Genomic DNA, 22,276 nt, shown 5'->3' on the forward strand with positions numbered 1-22,276 from the left:
TGGGTTTTTGCTCTGCAGTCAACATTTCATATGGCAGAGTTTTGTCCTCCCCAAAAATTATAAAATGAGGTGTATCCCCAGTTGCTACATTAATTTGATTGTTCAGGGTACACTTAACACAAGGAATCCAAGTATCCCAAGTTACACTATGAGGACTTATTAGGGTTCTAAGACATATAATTATCTTTTTGTTTAACCTTTCTACTACTCCATTACTTTGGGGATGGTTAACGAGTATATTGACTTTCTTGATGTGGAATACATTACATAGATTTTCCAAGATTTTGTTATTAAATTCAGTCCCATTATCTGAAACTAGGATGTTAGGTGTAGTAAAATTACAGATTATCTGATCATAGATTACGGAAGCAATAGTTTCAGCTTTCTTATTGATTATGGGTTGTAATATACAAAATCTTGAAAAATAATCAATAGCAACAAATAGGTATTTAAAGCCGTTCTTGGATAATGGTAATTCCAATGTATCCATGTGAACTCTTTCCCAAGGTTTCTGTGGAATGGGATAGGTGAGTATAGGAGCAGGTTTTGGTGTATTTCCTTTCACCTTTACACATTTTACACACTTTTCTATATAATCATATATAGTTTTCTTCATTCCTAGCCAAAAGTACTTAAGTTGTGCCTGTCTATAAGTTTTATCCTTTCCAGGATGTGAACTACAATCACTATCATGAAGTAACTTCAATATCTCATTTACCAGAGTTTGTGGTATAACCAACTGATTTACTTGACCTCTAGAAATATCTTTCCCATTTACAAATGTTTTCCTATACAAAATTCCATTAATCAAATGAAATTCCTCTATCTTATACCCCTTTGGTAGCTTTGGAGGATCTCCTCTTGGGTTCATCAAATGCTTGATTATTGAATCACATGTCTCATCATCTCTCTGTTCTCTTATTAGCATTTCTTCATCTAAAGTTACTAATTCTTCTATACTACAAACAAAATTAATCAACCCAGTCCCAGTCATTGGTTGACTAATGTTTCTAGAAAGTGGATCTGCTACATTCCTTCTACCCGGAATATATTCAAATTGAACTTCATAGCACTGAAGTATCGCAAACCATCTAGCAAGTCTGCCTCTAAGATTCTTATGCTTAAATAAGTTCTGAATAGCTGTGTGATCAGTCCAAACTCTGATGGGATACCCTAGTATCATATCCCTAAAACTTTCTAAAGAATATATTACTGCTAAAGTTTCTCTTTCAGTTATAGAATAGTTTCTCTCCGCACTATTACAAAGTCTGGATGTGTAAGCTATGGGTTTCAAAGTTCCATTTCTCTCTTGCATTAGTATGCCTCCTAACCCTATGTCAGACGCATCAGTACAAAGAATAAATTCTTTTTCATAGTCGGGAAAAATTAAAATAGGTGAACTCGTGAGTTTATCTTTCAACTTGTCAAAAGCTTGCTGTTGCGCAGGTCCCCATATGAACTTTGAGTCCTTTCTCAACAAAGAACTTAGTGGATTAGCAATGTCAGCATAACTTTTGAATGAATTTTCTATAATATCCTGTTAATCCCAAAAAGCTCCTAACCTTGTCTACATTGGTCGGAACTGGAAAATTCTTGACAGCGTCAACCTTTGAATTTACTGTACTCAGCCCGTGTCTGTCTATCTTATGTCCTAAGTAAATGACACTGTCTTGCAAGAACTTACATTTTTCAAGTTTTACTTTTAACCCAGCTTCTCCTAGTCTTGAGAATATCAAATCTAATTTCTTAAAGTGCTCCACTGCAGTCTGAGAAACTATTAAAATGTCATCTAGAAATACACTGGCAGTGTTTCCTAACAATCCATCTAGAATAGTATTCATTAATCTCATGTAAGTTAATGGACTATTACATAACCCAAATGGCATTCTCTTGAACTCATAATGTCCTGTTGTAGTAGAAAATGCTGTAAACTCTCTTGAATCTTCATGCAATTCTATTTGCCAAAAAGCTGATTTGATATCTATAGTACTAAAATATCTATTCTCAGTTCCCAAACTTCTCAAAATGTCACCGATAATGGGTAATGGTAACCTGTCACGAATGGTGTGCTTATTCAGTTCCCTGTAATCAATAACTGGTCGCATAGTCCCATCAGACTTTGGTACTAAGATCAACGGAAAATTACACTCACTTTTACTATGTTCAATAATATCCTGTGATAACATTTCAGTGATGAGTTTATCTACTACAGCTAATTTAGAGTGAGGAACTCTGTAGGCTGGTATGTAGATAGGTTGTGTTCCTGGTTTTAACTTAATGTGATGTTTTAAAACAGTTGTGTTGCCTAAGGCGTCCCCCGGCAAAGCAATTGCTTTTTTATGTTTCATAAACAAAGCAAATAAAGCTTCATCCAACTCAGGGCAATTAGTTGATTGTAATAATTCTTTATATATATTTCTTAAGTCTATGCCTTCTTGTACTGAACAAATTGATGAAGTTGGTAATTCTATCTCCTCACTATTCTCATTTAAAATCTTAATAGGTTTAGTACACACCTGAATACATCCTATTTGTGTACCTTTCTTTAAAACTATCTCTTTATTCATAGTATTAATTACTAATACTTCTACTCTGTTCTTATTTGTCTTATAAATCCCTGAGTCCCACTTCAATCCTTTAATTTTAACTGATTCTGGGACTGTAATTACTTCAGAGTCTACATTGATTCCTTTCAAACACACTTCAACCTTATTAATTGACATGGGATGTAACAATGTCGACCTTGTTAATCCGCAATCCGCAATTCTCAAGGCATCTGTGGTTGATAATTTAGTAATCTCTGGGATTTCCTGAACTTCTGAGTTGGGTTCACAAATTGTTTTACTTTCTGTAGGGTTGGACCGCTCGGCCTCGCTATCTAGGATAGAAATGTTATCTAAGGATTCATTGATTCCTGTCACTGGTCTTAAGGGTCCGTCAGGGGCAATTATTCGAAAAAATCTGGTACATGAACGAATTTTAGGAAAACATTTAAAAAGAATCTCTATGATGTTGGCAACACTCCTACAAAGTTATAGAGCTGTATTTCGTTTCTATCTTTTTATACAGAATAAAATAGATAAATTATTGGCAACCTCTGGCAACCCCATTGCGTATCAAATATTCTGTATATTGGAATAGCGTTAATTTTTTCTATAGCTATTTTGTTTTTTGCTACGGAATTGTGTTTATGGAGGTATTTAGCAACTCCTCCCACAAGCGTAGATCCAGAAATAGCACACATCAGGGCATCAGTACCCATCCAAACGTCAAAGTGAGGTCACGTTCTTTTGAAGCTCTCACCGTGCTTCATATTTTTGATTCCTCACTGTAATTTCTTGCGGTAATCATGGCAAGATTGACGAAAAGCCAGCGAGCAAGGAGGAAGAATGCAGTGAAGGCCCTTGCGTGTCAGATGAAGAAACGAGAAGGAAAAAAACATACAAACGAAGAGGACAGCATCCAACAATGTTGGTTATAAAGAAGGATTTGTTGTTTCTCTTCTTGAAGAACCCTACACCCATATTCATAAGTCTGCCCTCGAAAGAAGAGACAAGAAACGAGAGGAGAAAAAAAGTGAAAAGTAAAAGTGGTAAAGTGACCAAAAGCAAAATTTAAATGCCTTCTCATGTACATTTAATGTTTTTGTTCTTTTTGTTGTTATTTCTTCGGTTGTTCTTGATGGATTTTTGTCATTTTTGTTTCATTTGAAAGATAAAATTATGCTCTTTATTTCCTATATTAAAAAATAAAAGAATTTTTTTTTCTATTTATGAAACCTGAATTTTGCAGCATCTTTGAAATGTTCAGAAAAGAAAATTCACAAAAAATCAGAGGTATAAGTTTGGTCAAATGTACAATATAACAAATATTCCCCAGAATCTAAGCTTGCAATATATACCAAGCTTAATTATGTGGAAGGATTTCCATATGATTAATTACAGCTTCATTAAACTTCATTATAACTTCATTATATCTTCACTACACTTTATATATACATGTGAGGAATACAATACCCAGGGGAATTATAGACAAATGTAAATGGTAGTTATACCTAAGTTCATCAAAGAGATTCAAAAAGTTATAGGACATGCTCCCTTATAAAGCAACCTGACGGTCCCTTAAGTCTGGTTGATTTAAGAATGGGATTAACTGTGACTTCACTAAAATTCCTAAGTCAGCAGGACAAATTACCATGTTTTCTTTTCTCATAGTTGCAAATCCTATCAATAAATCTCCTGGAAAAACAGACTCTTCTACCACTATCACTGGGATGTGCAATTGTTCATTTGTATACAAGGCAACTTCTAATTCAATCTTACCTAATGTTTTTAACTGATTTCCAGTTACACCTTGCAATGTGTAACGGATTGGTTCCAACATTTTCACTCCTGGGTTCAACTGGTTTAAAACTTTACTAGTAATTACATTAACTACAGACCCTGTATCAATAAAAATTTGAATAGGCTTATTGAACACTTTACCTGCAATGAGAGGTCCTACAGAAGTTTTACCAACAGTAATTATAAGTTTGTCAGTTTCTTTCATCTCCCTTGCATTCCCATATTTAACACAATACCGCCTATCGGTATATTTATGGGGAGGTCTGAAATTGTTTATTCTGTGTCTAGGGGTTTTCCTCTTAGCCCTGGGGGTACCCGAAAATTCCGGCACTCATGAGTTCGGTGTCCGATTATATTATGGTAAATACAGAATGGAGGGTTCCTACATTGATACTCATTGTGACCTTCGTATTTGCAATTTCTGCAAATAATCCCATAAAAACATTCTTGTGCCTTGTGTCCCCATGCATTACAATTAAAACATAGGATTCTGGTATCCCTATCCCTAGATGGACTTCTAGCATGCCGCCTATGTCCTACTTCTGTTTTCTTAAACTCTCTAGAGTTCCTATATTGGCTATGTTGATTTATAGGCATTACATATGGGTTTATTGTTCTGGTCTCACTGTATCCTTGAAGAAGATAATCTACTTCTCCTAAACAGATATTTGATTTTAGATCTTTGTACAGCCTTTCTGCTGTTAAGTCATCAAAATTCTTTGCCAATAAGCTAAATGTAATCAATTTGATTACCTGTGAGATTTTCATCTTCTCACTAGATCTTTCTATCCAGTCTGAATCTTTCAAGATAGAATTCATGTCTTTTGACCATCTATCTAATCTAGCTAAGTACTCTGTGTCAGTTTCACTTGTCCTAACTTCCTTAATCATTTTTACCAATGATCTAATAGGATCCTGATCACATTTGGACATGAAATGTTTAAGAAAGGCTTTCTTGTAATTATCATATTGATTAATTTCTTCCATTTGCTGGAAGTTAATGACAAACCTCGCCCTTCCATGCTCTGGATCTATATTCTCCTTGAGAATCTCAATCTTACGATTCTCATTTGTAATGTTTTTACTAACTATAAGAGTGTCAATGAGGTTCAGGAACTTGTTTACACCATATGTGTTAGACTCTCCTGTGAATTTTGGAATATTTGTATTTGATGTGTGAATTTCGTGTCTCAACACGTTAGAATTCTGAGGGGTACTCATACTTATTACTAATACCTTGCTTTAGCCTGGCTGCTTGCGATGTCGCTTCGTGATGTCAATGTCTGGTTTGACGTCCTTCTACGGTCTTGTCATTCGCCAACGACGTTGTTCCTCCTCCATCACACACTCTGCCTTGAAGACCGCCTTGTAGATGATGATCACCTTGAAGAATCTTGAAGAATGCTTGTTCCCAACGTAGCAGTTACTTGAAGTTGTAGATTTCTCTCGTAGTCGTTTTGGTTGTCTTGTTCCCGTAGACTTCTTGTGCCACTTCTCTTTGGAGATGTTTAACACTCAGTTCATCCCACCGCTGTTCACCACTTTCACCTCCCCTTGTCACCACTGTCACCACCACTGTCGGTTCTCGATGTTTACACTTAAATTTGACTTGTAATATCACTCGTCTCTAGGCCCCTTGCCTTCGTTAAGTGAGTTTCCCTAAATATTCAAGTTCCTCTTAAGCAGTAGTCTCACTATTTTCTAGGCCCCGTGCCTATTCCTCTCGTCCTTTGGGTTAATAAAAGGGTGGTGAATTTTCTTTCTTCTTTCACTGTAATTTCACCTACTGGTTACACTCGGGATCTCTTTCTCTCGTCTCTACATCGTCTCTCTCGATCGTCTCCCTCGATCGTCTCTCTAGATCGTCTCCTTGATCCTCTCTCCCTCTCTCTGACGAGATCCCGTATCCTACGCTAAGCTACCTTCGTCTGACGTCACTAATTTTTCTAATCCAATCTCCGGTGACTTTTCAAATAAATGTCACTCCTTATGGGCGTGACTTTGAATTCATGCACCAATAGTTTTTTCCTCCTTCTCCACCTTGCACCAATCCGGAAAGCCATTCCAATGCCACTAGCAAAATTGTTTACCTCAGCATTAGTCAAACGAAGCTAACCTGCGCTTACAGAGTTTGATTACATCATCGATTATAAAACAGTCACCACCGTCGGTGTGTTTACATAGACATAGCGTCACCTCAATGTTATCAAAACAACAGGCGAGCAGGCAGGCTCATTTACATTCGTACAACTACCGGCCTCTTACAGTCATCCCTGCACCTTGCCCACCGCCCTGGGTCAGAAGCAGTGTCGCAAGACACAGCACATCCACAGCAAGGCCGCTTCATTTAATCGGCGACCCCCCCTCTCCGTCCCCCCTTGCATATAAGGAGGGGACGGGGAGAAATCCCTTCGGGCTGCGTCAAAATTTGCTCACACATACTACCTCACCCCCCCACCCCCGTCCATTCCTCCTCATGCAATCACAACATCATCCATATACAACCATTCTCCACTCACCTCTGTCTTCCTTCCTCTCCCTTCCTTCCTCAACAGACATTCCCCTCTTCCCCAAAGCCCCCTTCACCCCATCCATCCACCTCATCCTAGGACGTCCCCTCATGTTCACTCCCTCTACATCTGCCTTCCATACCTCTTTTACTAGTCTTTCTTCACTCATTCTTTCCATGTGTCCAAACCATCCTAATATTCTTTCATCAACCCTGGAGATGGTTAAAGAAAATTGAGAAAAGCAGGAAATAAGCCAGTTGTTGTTTGCTGACGACACTGCGCTTGTAGCAGGATCAGAGGAGGGATTGAGGATGTTGGTGAAAGAGTTTGAGAAGGTGTGTGAAAGAAGGAAGCTGAAGATAAATGTGGGCAAAAGTAAAGTGATGAGATGTACAAGAGGAGAGAGTGATAGCAGGCTGGAAGTGAGCATTATGGGAGAGAGACTGGGGGAAGTGGATAGTTTTAGATACTCGGGTGCGAATGTGGCAGGAAAGGGAGGAGTGGGGGTGGAGGTAGAATGTAGATTGAGAGAAGCAAGTAAATGCCTTGGTGGACTAAAAAGTGTAATGAGAAATAGACATCTGGGAATGGATGATAAGAGGAGGTTAGATGGAGTGATTGTGCCGACACCTCTTTCACTAATCTTTTTTCACTCATTCTTTCCATGTGTCCAAACCATCCCAATACTTTTTCATCAACCCTATCTCCCAACTCCCTTTCCACCCCTGTTCTCCTTCTCACCTCCTCATTTCTCACTCTATCTAGCCTAGTGACTTATATCATACTTCTCAGGCACCTCATCTCAAACACATTCAAACTCCTCCTCTCTTCCTTCCTTATGTTCCATGTTTCTGCCCCGTACAGTGGTGTCGACACAATCACTCCTTCATATAATCTCCTTTTAGCATCCATCCCCAAATGTCTATTTCTCATTACACTTTTTAATCCCCCCAAGGCATTTACTCGCTTCTCTCAATATGCATTCTACCTCCATCCCCACTCCTCCCTTTCTTGCCACATTCGCACCCAATTATCTAAAACTATCCACTTCCTCCAGTCTCTCTCCCTTAATACTCACTTCCAGTCTACTGTCCCTCTCTCCCCTTGTGCACACATATTTATGTATAAATACATACCGTATATATATATATATATATATATATATATATATATATATATATATATATATGTGTGTGTGTGTGTGTGTGTGTGTGTGTGTGTGTGTGTGTATTCACTTGGTCTTTTGGATCACGTGTTCGACTCGTGATCGACAGCTATTTCCCTCCTGTGTGTGTGTGTGTGTGTGTGTGTGTGTGTGTGTGTGTGTGTGTGTGTGTGTGTGTGTGTGTGTGTGTGTGTATTCACCTTGGTCACCATATATATATATATATATATATATATATATATATATATATATGTGTGTGTGTGTGTGTGTGTGTGTGTGTGTGTGTGTGTGTGTGTGTGTGTGTGTGTGTGTGTGTGTGTGTGTGTGTGTGTGTGTGTGTGTGCGTGTGTGCGTGTGCGTGTGTGTGTGTGTGTGTGTGTGTGCGTGTGTGTATGTGTATTTACCTAGTTGTATTATACGGAAAGAGGAGCCATGCTCGTGGTGACCCATTTTTGTATTTCGCAAGATCAAGTTTGTTCTTAAATTCTTGTATTGTGTTGTGTTTGCACACACTATTTTTCATCCAATTTGTTCCATATATCTATCACTCTGTGTGGGAAGCTGTTCTTTTTCAGATCTCTTCTGTAGTTATCCTTTTTGAGTTTCATTGCATGTCCTCTTGTTTTTCCTCTGTCCTCAATAAGTCCTCTCTATCATAATTCTGTAGATGGTTAGTAGGTCCCTCTTTCTCTTCTTTGTTCCAGGGTTGGCAATTCCAGTTCGGTCAGTCTTTGTTCATGTCAGGTTTGAAAGTGTTGGGCCATCTTTGTCGTTGCTCTTTGTGTTCTTTCTAATTTTCTTATATTCTTTTTTGTACTGGGTGACCATATCAGCGCTGCATATTCCAGTTTTGGCCTTATCAGTGTTTGTAATATTTTCTTGATCATTTCTTTATCCAGGTATTTAAAGGCCACCTTTATTGATCTCAACAAATTGTATGTTTCTCCGACTATTTTATTTATATGCTTATCTGGCGACATGTCTTTGGTGGTGATTACTCCTAGGTCCCTTTCAGAATTTACTTTCTTTACTTCTTTTCCATCAATTTTATACTGTCCTTATATTCTCTTCTTGCTTTTTCCAAATTCAATTATACTGCACTTCTTGATGTTGAATTCTACCTCCCATCTCTTGCTCCACTCTAAGGCTTTGTTCAGATCACTTTGTAATGAGTCACAGTCTATTTTCTTTAATAATTTTGCGTAATCCGCAAAACAGTTCATGTAACTTTCAATGCCTTCATCCATGTCATTTACATATATAGCAAACATTATCGGAGCTAGTACTGACCCCTGTGGGACGCCACTACTCATTTCTTCCCATTTTGAATATTTGTCTCTGAGCACCACTCTCATTTTTCTTCCATGTAGGAAGTCCTCCATCCAATTCAATAGTTTCCCATGTATGCCTCCTATTGTTTCCAGTTTACATAGCAATTTTCTATGTGGTACTTTATAAAACTTAGATTTCAACTCATGAGTTGTTTGAGCTTGCGTTATATCAGTTCCTAAGCTATTCTAAGTATTCCTGTATCCATAAGGAAGACTATATTTCTTCACATCCTTTAGACATGTTTTATTTCTTAATTTGCTCCCATGACCTCTTAAAGTTCTTCCATTTTTAAACAAGAGATCTCTTCTGTCAGTGCAATATATCCCCTTTAGTAACCTGAATACTGTAATCATATCACCTCTTTCTCTTCGATCTCTCAAAGTTGGTTGACCCATTGGTTTTCGTATTTTCTTATATGGTTTACCTGTCTGTTAGTTCCGCTGCTACTAACACTTACAATTTTCTTCACTTTATATTAGTATTCATCTGTAGGCCCCATGCCTCTTCCTTAGTGTAAGTCTTAGTCAAGTTCCATTAATCAGTTCGAAGGTGAATTAAACGTATTTTTCTTTCTCTTTTCTTCCGAGTAAATTACACTTCTACAACTTAACTGAGTAAATACACCATAGGACTCCCGCCTGGGATCCTTGTACACCCACCAAACCAAGTCTGCTTCGACGTCACTAATGAATTCATCCAATAACTTTGAACGTTACAATTAAGTGCCACCCTTTAAGGACGTGACTTTACCTCCGTGCATCAATAATTTCTCTCCTCCTCCATCCTTTTCTCAAATCAGAAAGGCTGTTATACTGTCTTAAGCAATAGTGCTTACGCAAGCACTTCTGTCACAAGCTTGAGTGGCTTAGTGTTTACATTTCGTCACATCACCACCTCTATCGATACCCTAGCTTGTGTTTACAAGTATTGGACGGTAAGCGAGAATATGCAACTCTGCAACTTCCTCTCGGCCATTGTTTAAAAACATCTAAGTCATAAAATGAATCCTACCCCTGCATCTATTTACTTGTCTACCTCAATCTACCGGTCTCTTACACTGCCAGACTGAAAACCAGTTTGGTTGCTGCCCTTTATATTCCCTCGATCTTGCTCATATCCTCACTCTGCGTGTGGACCATACTACTGACGCATATTCTAGTCTTGGACGGATCAGGGTATTGATGAGATTTTTCACCATCTCTTCATCCGTATGTCTCTCCTGCAATCCTGTTGATATATCTGTTAGGTGACAGGTTGTCTTCATTAAAACTCTCAAGTCTTTTTCCTCCTTTGCCTTTGGAATGGGTTCACTTCCAAAGGAATAGTTCAGGTATGGTCTTTTGCCACCGTTGCTCATTCCCAGTGCTTTGCATATTTTAGTATTTAACTCCATTACCCATTCTTGGCTCCATACAGAATTAGTGTAATTTTTCATTCTTCTCGTGATTTTCGCGTCATCTGCAAACATGTTGGCATAGCTTGTTGTTCTTTCCATCATGTCGTCATTGACATAGACAAGAAACATTACTGGTGCAAGCACTGAACCTTGCGAAACTCCTCTCTTTACTGCTCTCCATCTTGACATCTAATCCTTTACTACCGTCCTCGTTTATCTTTACGCCAATCCAACCTATGGAAGCTCATCGAGCGTCTCCAGGCGGAGGCAGCCACCGTAGATGCAGTCCTACTCCAGGATGACCGTGGAATCCGTCAGCACAAGCGGTCGAAGCGGTGTTACATCGAGCTCCAGGTTCGCCTGTACAACCTGATGACGGACTACAAGGAAGGCAGGAAAACTATCCCAGACCTACTACGTGGCACTAGTATTATTTAATAAAGTGTTGTACATAATATATTATGGTATTTTGATTTTTGCTAAATATCTCAAAACTATTGTTTAAATAAAAAAAAATTGGGGGGGGGGCGATATGTCCTATTTTTTGGGACCAGTTGTCCTAGGGGTGCAGATTTGGGGACCAGTTGACCGTTCACGGGGAAAGAGGGGGATGTCTGTTGAGGAAGGAAAGGAGAAGGCAGGAGATCGGTATTGGTGGAGAATGGTTGTGTATATGTTACAGTAAGAACACGTACCTAGGGATTACGCGTAATCCCTGAATGTTTATTCAGTGAATACGCGTAATCCCCGTTTCACTAACCTAACCTAACCTAACCTGACCTAACCGAACCTAACCGAACCTAACCTAACCTAAACTAACCTAACCTAACCTAACCTAACCTAAGGTTAGGTTAGGTTAGGTTAGGTTAGTGAAACGGGGATTACGCGTATTCACTGTATTAACGGTTAGTGAAACGGAGATTACGCGTATTCACTGAATAAACATTCAGGGATTACGCGTAATCCCTAGGTACGTGTTCTTACTGTAACATATATATGATACTGTAATACATGGAAGGGATGGGCGGGGGATGGGGAGGTAGGGGGTGTTTAGGTGTGAATGATATTTTGGCGCAGTCCCAAGGACTTTCTCCCCGTCTTCTCCTTTTCTACATGAGGGGACGGAGAGTAGGGGAAGGAATCGTTGATTAAGTGAAGCGGCCTTGTTGTGGCTGTACTGAGTCTTGCTACATTGCTTCTGAAGTTCTGACCCAGGGCAGTGGGCGGGATACAGGGAAGACCCATCGTCCATGAGGAGTTGAGGTGAGAGTGAGGAAAGGGTGGTGGGGGGGGAATGGAATGGGAGGGAATAGGTACATGCCTTTGACTTGGCTACCTTCCTTATAAGAGGGAAAAATCTTGTTATATAGACAGAATAGAAGAATATGACCCCACTAATATGTATGCGTTTGTGTGTTGTGTTTGGTACATGTGAAGTATGAATGAATATCAAAATCAGAGATATAATGTCTACAAAGAGCAAAATGTACATATTGTAAAGAAGAGTACAAAGTAGAGTAGGCTACTAAGATATGGAAATACAAAATGTAATCACGAACACATAGAAAGGTCAGTAAAATGTATTCAGATAATGACATGCCATTCGCATAAACCCTGTATTCAATTCACCTCTCCTTACAATTTAATAAACATCCTCAATGGAAAATTTTTTGGTGTTATGCATTTGCAACTAAGTGAAAGTATTGGAGGGTTTAGGCCATTGCGCTTCCGTAACGCATTTCACATATATATTGAAAAAAAAAAACTATACAAGGCTAATGCTTATAGTGCACAGCTACTAAATTTCTGTATGAATGATTCATTGTTTGCCCGATTTAACTGTGTTCTTTGCATGTATTCAAAAGACCCCGACCCTCATTCAGAAAATCAATAAAGCACATATCACCAATAATACTAATTCTGCATGTTAACAAACAATTTTGACTGACATTTTATTGGCCAAACTCATGTTTTACTATGAAGAATTACAAGGATAAAAAGAAGGAACACTGAAGAATGGTTGCAAATTGTGACCTCAAACTGGGAGATGTCCGATTTCTTTAAAACCTGATTTAGACTCACGATGATACTCAGAATTGTTGAATCTGAAATTCAAAACTATGAAAAATATGTATGAATACTTATATGGTAAACTTCAATGAACAAGAGTATTTTGGTCGGAGAGTAGGTAAAACATTATTAGACATAGGATATCATTCGGACAACGTCAATCTGGACGGAGTACGCTGGTGCCAAGTCTACGTTGGGCAAATTGAAACTGGCTGTAAAAAATTATACTGATATATGTACTAGAAAATATATTATGTTTGCCCACTTTTAAAATTAGTTTAGATTAATCAGTATGATTTCAACAAGATAAATTTATTTTTGTGTGCATCTATGTAGGATATTACACACCCTTGGCGTCACCATCCAGCGTTCACGATCAAGATGGCGGGTAAGCAACGCCCTGGTACGGAAAGCTTCTATTTTCTTCTGTTGTTTTTGTAGTTTGCAGATGGTATAAATGGTTTGAGCAGAGTTTAAACTATTACTAAATTCCAGATACGTTCGCCAAGTACCATTGTAACTACTGTGAAGAAGACATTAATGGTTTAAGGGTGAGGTGCCTAGAGTGTGAAGACTTCGATCTCTGTTTACAGGTAGGGTCACGTGACTATGTTTGAGGGGTGGGGTGGTGTTGAGAATGATTGGGGTGCGCGGGGATTTCGAGCTGTCAAACCAGCCGTTGTTTTATGTGGCATTATGTAGGCATACAAATATATTGATGTGCTTACTCACCCTATTCTTAATATGCATGTATATAGTGGAATGAAACTTATTTTGTATTTATCTAGGACGTGATACAGCATGCATATTTATTTGGGAAAATGCTCAACATTTAAATATGCAGTAGTTATATGAATTTTTACATCAGTACTAGATTGGTTAGTTTTTTATCCTAGGTTAATACATGAATAGGTATGATTATTTAAGCAGATTACTTATATGTTTTATGTTGATTTAAATAGTTATAACTAAACCTTGCTTATCTTATAATCTTGTGTTGCCTTCTCCATTTGAATCTTTATTTCAGTGTTTTGCTTGTGGGGCTGAGATTGGCAAACACAAGAACAACCACGGTTATCAGTATATGGTGAGTATGGTGTAATATGCTTGCACATATGCTTTACTACAAGTTTGTATTGTGGGATTTTGTCATAATTCCCATGCTGTTGATAACTTGTGAATAATGTCTGAAGTTTATTTTATATTCTAGTTATGTTCTGTTTAATTGTTTCCTTTTTATGTATTGGAAGTTATACTTTTGTACATCATACCCATACAGATTGTTTAGCCAAAATGTATTTTTCTAATACACAGAGAAATATAGTTTTGTTTATTGATCGTAATACTATGATGGTATATTCAGTCAATTACCCCAGTCTCTCTTGTAGGAGGATAGAGACAAGTGTGTGTGTGTATATATATACATACATATATATATATATATATATATATATATATATATATATATATATATATATATATATATATACACTTAATATACATATACACAATAATATCTCTAAATTTTCTAAATGTTCATCCTCTCATATTTTCTGAAGTGCAAGATATGAATATGTATTCCATTTAAATATGTTGCCTGCACCCACATGCATGTGTTTAATAGGCAGATCACCTCTGAGATGACATTTATTTCTTTGCCAGTAGTTTTTAAATAAAAGGATTGTTTTGAAAATAATACATTTAATCTCATTTATATATATGTGATTAGATCTGTACTTATTTTCTATTGCACTTGCCTTGCTTGCAGCTTTGGACTAACATGTATTTCATACAAGTAATCATTTACTTTTCTTAGTATTGAATGTGTGTGTCAGTGTATTTAATGTGATCATAACAAGGCAAGGTGATGGTGTGAATGATTTCAAGTCTGATAATGATAGTTTAACCCTGTTGTTTTGAGGGTGCCCCTCCCTATAGATTTTATGATAGCTTATACCAGATGATTTTATTCACTTTAGGATTGATACCATAGATATGGGTTTATGATGTGTCATCCCTTTTGCTACATTAATGCTCATTATAGAATTTACTGTGGTAAATGCTAGTTCCATTTTTTCAGCTTAGGAAACAACACTAGCAAAAGGGCTGATCATAGGAAGATATGGTTGATTGCACCTATACACCAGACCCACTGTATGTGCAAGGGATGTAGTGTAGTAAATATTTAATTGTGAGTTTGCATAGTTCAATAGGGGAAAATAGGGTTAAATCCTGGGTTCATCCTAAGTATACTAAAAAAATATTTACATTTTTATATTATAGAGTTGTTGTCAGCCAGTACCTATTTCCAAATATGTTTATTCATAGGGGTTGCTGGGACAGGTTGTGAGATTTTCGGTGAATGATTAGCCCAATTTGCAATCTAAAGTGCCATTGGCATTAGATGCACTGGATAATGCAATAATAGAATAAAGTGTTAGTATGTAAAGTAATTATGTCACTGTGGCTATTCAATTTATACATGGATGGGGTGGTGCGAGAGGTAAATGCCAGGGTAGTGGGTTGGGGATTAGAGATGGTTAAAAAAAAAAAAAGAGAAAAATAGGAGATAAGCCAGTTGTTGTTTGCTGACAACACTGCTTGTAGCAGGATCAGTGGAGGTATTTAGGAAGTTAATGACAGTTTGGGACAGTGTGCAAAAGAAAGAAGTTGAAGATAAACATGGGTAAAAGTAAGGTGATGAGATGTGCAAGGGGAGAAAATGCCAGCAAACTGGAAGTGAGTATTAAGGGAGAAAGACTGGAGGAAGTGGATAGTTTTAGGTACTTGGGTGCGAATGTGGCAGTGGACAACATGCAGAGGTGACCTGTCATCTAGGTGTCAAGATAAGGGGGTGGATGGGAGTGGAGTATGTTGGTGGAATGGGTGCTATGAATAATAATAAATAAAATAAATAGATTCATAGGTATAATTAAATAATAAACAGGTAAATGATACATACATACATATACCAAGGCTTTTTCCCCCTTACAAGGGAGGTAGCCAAAAAAGAAAAGGCATAAAATCATTCCCACCCATTCCATCCCTGAATACACTCCACACCCCTCCACCCTCCCTCTCATCTTAGCACCTCCTGGATGACGGGTCATCCCTGCACCCTGTCCACTGCCCTGGGTCAGAAGCAGTATCGCAAGACACAGCACATCCACAGTAAGGCCGCTTTATCAAATCGGCGAACCCCCCTCTCCATCCCCCCATGCATAAAAGGAGAAGACGGGGTTGTGTCAAATTTTGCTCACACATACTACCTCACCCCCCATCCCCCAGCCCATTCCACTTCATGCATCACAACATCATCCATATACAACCATTCTCCATTCACCCCTGTCTTCTGTCCTCTCCCGTCCTTCCTCAACAGACATTCCCCTCTTCCCCAAAGCCCCCTTCACCCCATCCATCCACCTCATCCTAGGACGTCCCCTCATGTTCACTCCCTCCACATCTACCTTCCATACCTCTTTTACTAGTCTTTCTTCACTCATTCTTTCCATGTGTCCAAACCATCCTAATGCTCTTTCATCAACCCTATCTCCCAACTCCCTTTTCACCCCTGTTCTCCTCCTCACTCCCTCTGTTCCTCTTTCAATCCTCTCAGATAACTAATAATAAATGAAAAGCAAATAATGATAAACAAATAAAGGGTAGGCAGAGTATTTTAGAGAGCTGTTGAATATGGAGGATAGGGAGGGATTGGTAGTAGCAGTAGGAGGCACTATGAAAATGATGGTGATGGGAGAAGAAGGAATTGAGATAAGAAAAGATGAGGGGCAAGTAGTTTTGAAAATGAGTGTCATATGTAGTGTCTGAAGAAGGGAGGTACAGGGATAGTGGACTCACTAGAGAATTTTTTTAATGTGTGTTTAAGAGAGTGTAGAGTATCAGAGGACTGGAGGAGTACCTGTATAGTACTGCTTTACAAAAGTGGACAAATGTGAGCAGAGTTGTTTCAGAGGGATTAGTTTGTTGAGTGTGGTTGAGAAGGCTTATGAAAGGGTTTTAATTGAGAGGATTGGGAGAGGAACAGAGAGAGTGATTGATGAGGAACAGTGGGCTTAGGAAAGGGGGTTGCATGGATCAGATTTTTGTGGTAAGGCAGATATGTGAGAAAGCTTTAGAAAAAAGTAAGGATTTTTTTTAGGGGGGAAGGGGCTTTATAGATTTGGAAAAGGCTTATAGTGCGGCGGTTTAGCTAGGAAATTTCAACATATTGTGCACTTTTTGATAAAAGCACCAAATTTGGCACAGAGGTAGACTGATATATTATAAACAAATTTGGATGTGGAGCCATCGGCCAACTGCCCCGTGGCGGCCATTTTCCAAAATGGCCGCCAGCGGACACCCGAAAAACGAAAGAAGTTAGATAAAATTTGCTGCTGAAGGTTTTAGTGAATGTTTATTGAATGGTTTTTGATCAAAACATGCCAGATAGTTATTAAGTCATATTTTAGGAGATGCTCCTACATTAATTTACATATGCTAGTTACAGATGAAATGGCGACTAGAATCTCATGATCGTGTAGGTACCGATTCGAATTTGATGAACAATGCTGACAAACATCAATTAAAATGTTCCAACTAAATTGTATCCCTTCAGTCGGATTCCTGGTGCAAATTTCATACAAATTCGTCTTTTGCGATGTACGTCGATGCCCTCAGAGAACTAGCTGTGTGGTTCCATGCCCTGGATCACACCAACTACGCGCGCTGGATTCCTGTGCATCTGCGAGACATGGTGGAACTGCCGACGACACACCCTGAAATAGCCGAGGAATTCCGAGCTGGGAATTTCACCGTCCAGAAGACGAAAAGGCCGTTCTCCGCCATCCCTGTCGATCAGGCCCACGAGCAGAACAATGCAGCCATCAAAGGAGACGGAGGCGCAGTAGGCCTGACTGACAATCCCAGCGCACTACGACGGTGGATGGTGGCAGGACCAGAGGTTGCCAGGCTCATCGAAGAGTTCCAGGACTCAAAGCAAGACCGGTCACAAAACACAAAGCATCATGACCAGTCATCGAGTGTGCAGACTGCTTTCCTAAAAGACGTACAGTCAATGATCAAAGTGATGGAAGACTTTGGGAATCCATTTGAGGAGGATAGTCAAGATCTGCTGGTACTCGACACCAAGGAGATCGCGCCACCTGGAGCTGTAGACGCCCTCCGTCGTGCACATAAATTGGGACAGGAGCAGTTTGACAAATTCGTCAGAGAACGCCTGGTGGAGAGAACGAAACCCATAGAAGATGCCATCCACAGAAACAAGCTCAAAATATTCGGTCAGCCTGCTACAAAACCTCAGGCAAAGGGCAAGCAGCAAATGAAATCCCTCAAGAACGACGTGGACCTCTTCTCTCGTCTGTATATCGGGTGCCAGAACCGGGATGGGAATCTAGATGAATTCTTCCAACATGAAAACCAAGCCTGCCCGCCTGCACTATCGGACGGCGGTGGCATCCGGCTTGGTGTAAAGAGTGATCTTCTCACTTGTCTAGAAGACTTCAGTCAGCCCCGTTCTGAGGTTCCTCCAACCAGCTGCATTGTCCTAGATGGAGCAGTCATCATCCAGTTACTGAAGCCTGCTACAGCAAAAACCTTCAACGAGTATGCCAAGCAAGTCTTTGTGCCTTACATACTCTCAAAACTTCATCAATCCACGCGACTGGACCTGGTGTGGGACCGCTACATTACAGACTCGTTGAAGGGTACGGCAAGAGCCAAGCGGGGAAAAGGGGTTAGAACACGAGTGGTGGGTAGTGCAACTATACCCGGGGACTGGGCCAGCTTCCTCAGAGTCAACGAGAACAAAACCGAGTTGTTCAACTTCCTCTCTGGCATCCTCTACGACTCACTCCAGCTTGCAGACAAGGAGCTCGTCATCACTAAAGGAGATGATGTCTTGAGAAAGCCACCGCATCTGGATACTTCAGCCCTGGCTCCTTGCAACCGCGAGGAGCCCGACAGCCGCATGATGTTGCATGCCACCCACGCTGCTCACAATGGCCACAAGAAGATCCTTATCCGCACAGTTGACACTGATGTGGTTATCCTGGCAGTGGCTCTGGCACGCACCCAGAATAAAGAAACAGAAGTGTGGGTGTCCTTCGGCACGGGGAAGACTTTCCGATTCTTGGCAGCCCATGAGATTGCTTGGGCTCTGGGTCCTGAAAAAGCTCAGGCACTACCGATGTTTCATGCTTTGACGGGCTGCGACACGGTCTCCAGCTTCGCCGGACATGGAAAGAGGACAGCATGGGCAGTTTGGACAGCTCTACCTGAGCTGACCCAGACACTCACTCTTCTCTCAACTGCACCGGATCATATTAATGAAGACGCCATGCACACCATTGAGAGGTTCATCATACTGCTTTACGACAGAACGAGCACCGCAACCGATATCGACAAGGCACGTCGCAAACTGTTTGCAAAGAAAAGCAACGTCCAGCTGATTCCACCAACAAGGGCAGCCCTGGAGCAGCACGTCCGACGAGCAGTGTACCAGGGCGGACATGTCTGGGGTCAGGCCCTGGTTCCTTCACCAACACTGCCATCACCAAACGACTGGGGTTGGAACAAGACCAGCGGCGTGTATGAACCTTTGTGGACAACGCTACCCGAAGCATCCAAGATCTGTAGGGAGCTCGTCTCTTGCAAATGCAAGGAGGGCTGCGTGAAAAAGTGCAAGTGCAAGAAGGCCAGTCTGCAATGCACCACTGTGTGCTTGCGACGGGGAGTGCTCTCAGAACTGAAGTCGCAAGAAGACGAAGGTTCTGAACTTTGCATAACTTACGTAACTTTGGCAGTATACTGGAACTGTATAACAGTGAACTTTTCGGCATTACTGATGCGTTAATTAACATGATAATTATATGCAGTAGTGTTAGTAATGTTAGTATTTGATGTTTGATTATGGGTTTGCCTGTCGCCATTTCATCTGTAATTAGCATATGTAAATTAATATAGGAGCATCTCCTAAAATATGACTTAATAACTATCTGGCATGTTTTGATTAAAAACCATTCAATAAACATTCACTAAAACCTTCAGCAGCAAACTTTATCTAACTTCTTTCGTTTTTCGGGTGTCCGCTGGCGGCCATTTTGGAAAATGGCCGCCACGGTCGCCAGGGGGCAGTTGGCCGATGGCTCCACATCCAAATTTGTTTATAATATATCGGTCTACCTCTGTGCCAAAATTGGTACTTTTATCAAAAAGTGCACAATATGTTAGCTAATCCGCTGCACTATTATGACATGGTAGACAGAAAGGCAATTTAGGAGGTTTTGTAGATATATGGGATTGGGGGAAAGCTGTTAAGGGCAGTCAAAAGTTTTTAGAAGAATAGTAGAGCCTGTGTTAGAATTGGAAATGGAGAGAGCAAGTGGTTTGAGGTAAAGGTGGAATTGTGACAGGGATGTGTCATGCTGCCGTGGCTGTTCATTGTATTTATGGATGGGGTGGTACAGGAGGTAAAGATGGGGGTAATGGTCAAGGGACTGGAAATTATTAAAGAAAATCAAGAAAAGTGGGAGGTATGCCAGTTGTTTGTTGACGACACTATGCCTGTGGCAGGGTCAGGGGATGGATTGAGGGAGTTAGTAACAGAATTTGGAAAAGTATGTAATAGGAGAAAGTTAAAGATAAATGGGTAAAAGTAAGGTGATGAGATGTACAAGGAGAGAGGATGGCAGTGAGTTGTAAGTAAGCCTTAAAGGAGGGGTTGGAGGAAGTGGATAGGTTTAGGTATTTGGGGTTGCATGTGACAGGAAAGGGAGAAGTGGAGGTTGAAGTAAATTGTAGGTAGAAGCAAGTAAGTGCCTTGAGAGATTAAAAAATGTCATGAGAAATAGGGAAGGAATGCAAAGAGGAGAATATATGAAACAGTGATTATGCCGATGGCAATGTATGAGGCAGAAACGCGGAATCTAAAAGAGGCAGACAGGAAAAGTTTGAATGCGTTTGAGATGAAATGTCAGAGAAGTATGGTAGGGGTTACAAAGTTGGATAGAGTGAGAAACGAGATGAGGAGAGCTGGGGTGGAAAGGTAGATATTAGATAGGGCTGATGTAAGAGTTTGGGACATATGCAAAGAATAAGTGAAAGAAGATTAGTAAAAGAGGTGTGGAAGTCAGAGGTAGAGGGAGTGAATTTGAGGGGACAACCGAGGATGAGATAGAGGGATTGGGTGAAGGGGGTGCTGAGGAAGAGGGGAATGTCTGTTGAGCAAGAGAGAAGGCAGGAGATAGGGGTGAGTGGAAAATGGCTGTATATAGATGATACTGTGATGCAAGGAAAAGAGGGGTGGGGGTAAGGGAGTGGTTATGTATGAATATTTTGATGCAACCTAAAGGGATTTCTCCCCTTCTTCCTTTTTTCTGCATGAGGGGACAGAGAGGGGGGTTGCCAATTAAGTGAAGTGGCCTTGCTGTAGATGTGCTGTGTCTTGCTGCATTGCTTCTGACCCAGGGCAGTGGGCGGGATACAGGGATGACCTGTCACCCATGAGGAGCTAAGATGAGAGGGAGGAAAGGGTGGTGAAGTGGGTGGGAGTGGGTACTTGCCTTTTGACTTGGCTACCTCCCTTATAAGGGGGAAAAAGACCTTGATATATAGATGGATAGGTAGAAACATACATATTCCCCCACTCTTTGGTATTTGCATCTTACATATCTATTAATTATGTTTGGAGACAATGTTTAGGGTTTGAGGTAAAGATTGACAAAACTTGCTTGAATTCCACCAAATATGAGCTCTGGCTCATATGGTAATAGTGTTTGAGTGTTTACATTATAGAAAATGCCAAGTTGTTATCTAAATTATATACCAAAGGCTTTTTCCCCCCTTATAAGGTAGGCACCCAGGTCAAAATGCTTGTACCCACTCCCACCCATTTCAAATTTTCATGCACACACATGCCAGCACCTCATCATCTTTATTGCATGAACAAATGAACCATGTAGGAATCTTGACATTTTCTCACCAGTCTCTGCCATCAGCATCAAACATTTCAGACAACATCTTAACCTGGTACTATTTTAGGCTATTCATGAATAATTCATTATTTTCTTGGAGAAGTATAATCATTGTTAGTTATTGGGAAGAAACTTTGGACTGTTGTCTGTGGTTTAGTAGTGTGGGACTTTCTACTCCACTGATTTGCAATTGAGTTTCTGCATGATTCTGTAGCCTACAGCGCCACAGTGAAACGGCTATAAACTACATGGAATGAGCCTCACATGGCAGTTGTGTTGTGCTGGCCTATAGGTTATAGACCCATGTAAAATAGTTTTTTAAAATTGAAATAATCATTCTTGTCTTTATTAAGTTTGCACTTTTTATAGTTCTTGAGTTTGATTTATAGACATTTCCCAATTTTTGGACATCTTGTGTAAGAGCAAAATCTGATCTTCATTTTTTTATTATTATTATTATTATTATTATT

At 39.9% G+C, this 22,276-nt stretch overlaps 1 protein-coding gene across 15 annotated transcripts in view; it reads left to right on the forward strand.

The window, feature by feature from the left end:
• The first annotated feature begins 12,977 nt into the window (after positions 1-12,977).
• The window catches only part of LOC143018989 (transcriptional adapter 2-beta-like), a 167,093-nt gene continuing 157,794 nt past the window's right edge, over positions 12,978-22,276 (forward strand). For 14 of the 15 annotated variants that reach the window (XR_012965801.1, XR_012965802.1, XR_012965798.1 and 11 more), the window contains exons 1-3: positions 12,978-13,219; positions 13,312-13,409; positions 13,844-13,903. Coding sequence is in view for 9 of the 15 variants with exons in the window: in XM_076174688.1 (XP_076030803.1) it covers positions 13,198-13,219; positions 13,312-13,409; positions 13,844-13,903 (180 nt within the window). In the remaining 6 variants the exon portion in view is untranslated. The remainder of the gene's footprint in view (positions 13,220-13,311; positions 13,410-13,843; positions 13,904-22,276) is intronic. The other variant, XM_076174690.1, reaches the window with a different exon arrangement.

The sequence above is a fragment of the Oratosquilla oratoria genome, chromosome 36 (genome assembly GCF_046742065.1).
Source record: "Oratosquilla oratoria isolate Oo_2021 chromosome 36, ASM4674206v1, whole genome shotgun sequence".
NCBI lineage: Eukaryota > Metazoa > Arthropoda > Malacostraca > Stomatopoda > Squillidae > Oratosquilla > Oratosquilla oratoria.